Source organism: Nannospalax galili, unplaced genomic scaffold (genome assembly GCF_000622305.1).
Source record: "Nannospalax galili isolate Female #2095 unplaced genomic scaffold, S.galili_v1.0 scaffold281, whole genome shotgun sequence".
NCBI classification, from domain to species: Eukaryota; Metazoa; Chordata; class Mammalia; order Rodentia; family Spalacidae; genus Nannospalax; species Nannospalax galili.
The window spans coordinates 4,172,831-4,178,132 of record NW_008349068.1 but is presented as its reverse complement, the minus strand read 5'-3'; the positions used below and the strand labels follow the sequence as shown (position 1 = coordinate 4,178,132).

The window sequence follows — 5,302 nt, the reverse complement described above, 5'->3', positions numbered from 1 at the left end:
TATTTCTAACTCTTTTCTGAATTCATTCAGTTTATCCCTATCTTCCTTCAGTTCTTTGATTTCTTTTTTTCTGTGTTCTTTAAATTCATTGAATTCTTTTATCATGTTTATAATTGTTCTTTTGAGTTCCATGCCCTGCATTATCTCTAGGGGGTTCTCATCATACTCTTCTAGAGGACTATTGGTATTCAGTGGGAATATATTATTTTGGTTTTTCATGTTATTATTTTTTCTCTGTGACTTTGACATATGAATTTCTTTTGTAGTTTCTGATGCTTGTGTGAGACTCAGGCCTTCAGTGAGACTCAAGCCTTCAATCTTAGGTCTGCTTCTTTTTGTGAACTTTATGTGTCTTTGTGGTTTACTTTTTGGGCATGAAAAGCTGGCTCCTCTAAGCTTCCAGTTCTCTCTTTTGGAGTGGCCAGATTGCTTTTGTCTTCAGGAGTTCCCACAGAGGCCCAAGTCAGATGAGAATCTGTTGCTTTCGGGCTTTGTAGTAAGGTCTGGATCCCTCCAGGAAAGATGTTGTCCTCAGGAATTTGCGGGTTGGAACTGCCTGGGAGCATGGCCCAGGAAAAATGCTGGTCTAGGGCAGCTGGTGGCTGTGCCACCCAGATATGCAAAGGAAGATGGGGGTGGGAAGCAGCCCCAAGGGCTCCTGGGGACTGCACTGAGGAGCTGGGTTTGTCTGGATGCAAAGGATCAGGAAGAGGAAAGGTCAGCCCTGGCGTCCAGGAAAGAGGTTGGAGGGTCGTGCAGGCCCTGGAAAGAGAGGCCTGTGGGTCAGAGCATAATTGTTCTTTTAAATTCAGTGTCCTGGGTTATCCCTAGGGGGTTCTCCTTGTAGAACTCTTCTACAGTTTTGGTAGAGTTTGGTTGGGGACAGTGTTTTGGCTTTCCATTTTATTATTCTTTCATTGTGATTTTGTCGTGTGAATTTCTTTTGTTGTTTATGATTCTGATATGAGAATTAAGTTGAAGTATGCTTCTGCTTGTATTATCAGAGTGACTAGATTCTTTCTTTATTGGTTATGTAATGAACAGCATTCAGGTTCTCTAAGGTTTAATTTGGAGGGAATTGATGGCTTCAGATCAGCTATTCAGGAGCTCCCACAGAATGTTCCAGTCAGGTACACTCAGGCTTCCTCCACCACGTGAGGGAGGCCAGAGTGAGGCCAGAACCCAGCACTCTCTGTTGATCTGCTAAGATCAGAGCTGCTACACAGATGGAGGTCAAAACACACCCTCTCAGGCTGTCTGCTAGGATCTCAGCCTTAGCCTACCAAAGCCAGATCTTCCCTGGGGCCTTGGGAGGGGTCTCACGATTTCCCAGGTAGGGTGATGGGTATGGTACAATTAGGGGACACTCACCACCATGTGGAGGCAGGATCTTGGGGCTCTCAGGCAGTCCCCTGTGTTCTCAGGCCCTCTGCCAGAGGGAAGTCAGAGGGAGGCCAGAACTCAGCACTCTTTGGCAGTCTGGTGAGATCAGAGCCCTTATACCAATGGAGGTTGAGACCCACCCTCTCAGGCTGTCCGCTAGGATCTCCCATGTTTATTTTTTATGTTATAAAAATAACTATTCTTAGCCCGGTGTGGTGGTGCACACCTTTAATACCAGCACTCAGGAGGCAGAGGCAGGTGGATCTCTGTGAGTTCAAGGCCAGCCTGGCCTACATAGTGAGTTCCAACAGGGGCAGCTGGGGCTACAGAGAGACCGTGTCTCAAAAAGACCAAAAAAAAAAAAACCTATTCCTATAGAAGAGTGGTAAAATGATTGTAATCAGCACAATCTGGTGTTCAGGAAGGTCTTCAAAGCATGATCCTTTGTCATACTTCTTATTCATCAAAGGAGAAATTAGTTTTCATATCTCAGCTGTGCAAGGTAAAGTTGTAACTAGAGAGAGTATTGTGCCCATTAGTGATAAGAGTTCTGGGATGCATTTGTGGGGGTTGGGGGAAGCTCTTGGATGCTAAGTAGGGACTTTTTGGATGCTCTGCAGGGACTCTGGCATGTCCTGTGGAAGTTCTGAGATGCTCTCTGAGGGTTTGGGGATATCCTGTGGGGGTACTGGGATGGCCTGTGACAGCTGTGGGATGCTCTGGGAGACTCTGGGATGTTCTATAGGGGCTCTGGGTTACTCTGTGTGGGCTCTGGAATGTCCTTTGGGGAATCTGGAATGCTCCTGGGGGCTCTGGGACTCTGGGATGCTCTCTGGGGTTTTCGGATGTTCAGTAGGGGCTCTGGGATGATCTTTGGGAGCTTTGGGATACTTTATGTGAGCTCTTGGTTTTTATTTTTATTGTGGGGGCTTTGGGATGCTGTTCTGGCTTTAAGATGCTCTGGGATTCTCTGTAGGGGGGCTATGGGGTGCTCAGGGATGTTCTGTAGGAGCTCTGGGATGCTCTGTGGGGGCTTTGGATGCCCTATAGGCCCTCTTAGGCATCTGTGGGGACTGCAGAATGCTCCATGGAAGCTCTGGGATACTCTACTGGAGCACTGGTAAGCGCTGGGATTTTCTATGGGGCACTGGGGTGCTCTGTGGGGGCTCTGGGGTGCCTTGTTGGGGATTTGGGTTGCCCTGTGGGGCCTCTTGGATGCTCTGCAGGGGCTCTGGGATGCTCTGTTTGGGCACAGGGATGCCCTGTGGAGGCTCTGGTATGCTATGCTATGCTGTGTGAAGGCTCTGGAATGTTCTCTGGGGGTCTTGGATGTTCTGTAGGGGCTCTGGGATCTCTGTGTGGTTTCTGGAATACTATGTAGAGGCCCTGGAATATACTGTGGGGGCTCTGGAATGCTCTGAAGGGCTCTGGGAGGTTCTATAGGAGCTCTGGGTTGCTCTGTGAGTACTCTGGAATGTCCTATGGGGATTCTGGGATGTTCTGTGGGAGCTCTGAGATGCTCTATGGAGGCTCTGAGATGCTCTATGGAGGCTCTGGAATGCTCTATGGAGGCTCTGGGATGCTCTGTGGGTGCTCTTGGATGTTCTATGCCACTTTTGAGTATTCTATGTCAGCTCTGTGATACTCTGTTTTAGGATGCTCTGTGGCAGCTCCAGGATGGTTTGTCGAGGCTTCAGAATGCTCCATGTGGGTGTTGTGATATTCTATGTGGGATCTGGAATCCTCTGTGGGGGTTCTGGCATGCTCTATGGGGGTTCTGTGATATTCTGTGGGGGCTCTAGAAGTCCCTGTGGAGGCTCTGGGATGCCTGTCATGGCTCTGGGATGACCTTTAGATGCTCCAGGATGTTCTGTGAGAGCTCTGAGATGCTATATATAGGCTCTGGGGTCCTCTGTGGGAGCTCTGGGATGTGTAAGGGCTGTGTGCTGTGTGGGGAGGGAGGGCCCTGGGATGCCCTATGGGGCCTGTATGTTTTATTCATCAGCTCAGGAGGCCAAGCCACCCAGAAAACCCTCATGGAGCACAGAGCTAGCCTTCATGGAGTACCTCCCAGGAAGAACAAAGTTGCAGATTTGAAAGGAGGATTCAGGAGCTCACAACCAACCAGGATAGCCTATGGACCAAGCTGCAGAAGATGAGGCAAGACCTACAGGTACAAAATGTGGGAGTCACTGGCCTTCTAGACTGCCTCAAAGTCTGTGCTCAAGACTCCTCTGCCCCTGCCAAGGGAGAACTGCAGCCCAAAGTTCCACAGGTTACTGGGATCAGCCCCTTCTCTTGCACTCTGATGTATGACACTATTCCTGGAGAGACATGAACAAACATCTTCTCACCCCAGATATAGAACAAGGACAGACCAAAGTAAGGATATCACCAAAGTCCCACTTAGGGAACCAATGAGTTTTACCTGGGTTACTCAGAACAGAAATAACTCAAAGAGAGCTGTATCACCAAAAGCCCACCCCATCTTGGCCATGGCTCATGAAAACTAGAAACCTGGAGTTCATTGAACAACTTGCAGGCAGCTCAGCAAGTTAGAGGTCTCCTCCAGCAGCTCTCCTGATCTCTGCTGCTTCTTCCCGGCGGCAGCATGGTTGATCTACCTCTCCCAGCCTGCTCCACTGGTCTGAGTGTTTCTCAGCCATTGTTCTCAGAGATCTTTACTGCCTGTGCAGACTCAGGGAAGCAAGTACCTAGTGTACCTATGTTGCGGGTTCTCCTCAGGCCAGCTGTGAAGACCCTAACCTGGATCGGGTCCCCTGGTGATTGGGGCGGGGCAAGACACACAGACCCCGGAAGGGGTAGAAGCAAGCATTAGGCCAGGTGCTGCAGGCTCATTTGATGAAGGAGGGGGCAGGCCTTATATTTCCCTTTTCTCTGCCCCCAAGTCTTTTAGTCAGCGAATCGTATTCTGATTGGTCCACGCCATGCAGTCTGTCAGCAGTCACTGGGCTCCCGAGCAGGGTAGGGAGGCGGGGGCTCCTTTTGGCGGGCTATTTGCCGACCAAGAAGTGAAGTGAATTCTCGCTGAAGGGTCCGTGCCATCTTTGGAGGCCTCCCGCTACATACCTGGTCAGTTTCAGGGACTTTCTGAAGCCTTTAAGTTGTTTACTTCCTGAAGAGTTTCCTTGCAGGATAGAATGTTTCACATTCCTCTAGAACATCCCCTGTCTTAAATGACTTCCTTCTAATATGCAAAGCTTTATCTTGGAGGAAATTGTTAGACAATACCCTCTTCTCCCTATCCCCTAACCTACTCCAGCATCCAACCTCCACACTGAATGCTCTCCAGACAATAGCAGTAGTAGCTTGTAGATACAGGAGGGCAAATCGCTTCAGTGTTGCATTGGTTCTTGAGCCTTTTGGTCTCAGGATCCCTGAAACTCTGAAAATATCTTGAAAACCCCTGGAAGCCTTTGTCTCTGTGGACTGTATCCATTACTAGTTACCCTTATCAGTATTAAAACTGAGAAGTGGTTTAAAATGTATTCATGGGGGCTGGAGAGATGGTTCAGTGATTAAGGAAACTGACTGCTCTTATAGAGGACCTGGATTCAGTTCCCAGCACCCACATGGCAGATAACAACAATCTATAACTTTGCATCTTTTGACTCCACAGGCATTGCATGACACAAATGCAATTATACACATGCAGGCAATACACTCATACATATAAAATTAAAAATAATAAATAAGGGGCTGGAGAGATGGCTCAGCAGTTAAGAACACTGATTGTTCTTGCAGAAGACTGGGTTCAAATCCCAGCACCCACATGGCAGCTAACAACTGTCCGTAACTCCCATTCCAGGGGATTTGTCAGCCTCTTCTATCCTCCACAGGCATTGTATGACACGAGTGCACTTACCTACATGCAGGCAATACACACATACACATAAAA

General features: G+C 48.5%; 1 protein-coding gene across 1 annotated transcript in view; it reads left to right on the top strand.

The window, feature by feature from the left end:
• Positions 1 to 5,302, top strand: part of Dytn (dystrotelin) — an 85,191-nt gene that overhangs the window by 64,830 nt on the left and 15,059 nt on the right. Inside the window, 1 exon segment of the mRNA XM_008846257.2 lies at positions 3,437 to 3,556. Coding sequence (XP_008844479.2) covers positions 3,437 to 3,556 — 120 coding nt within the window.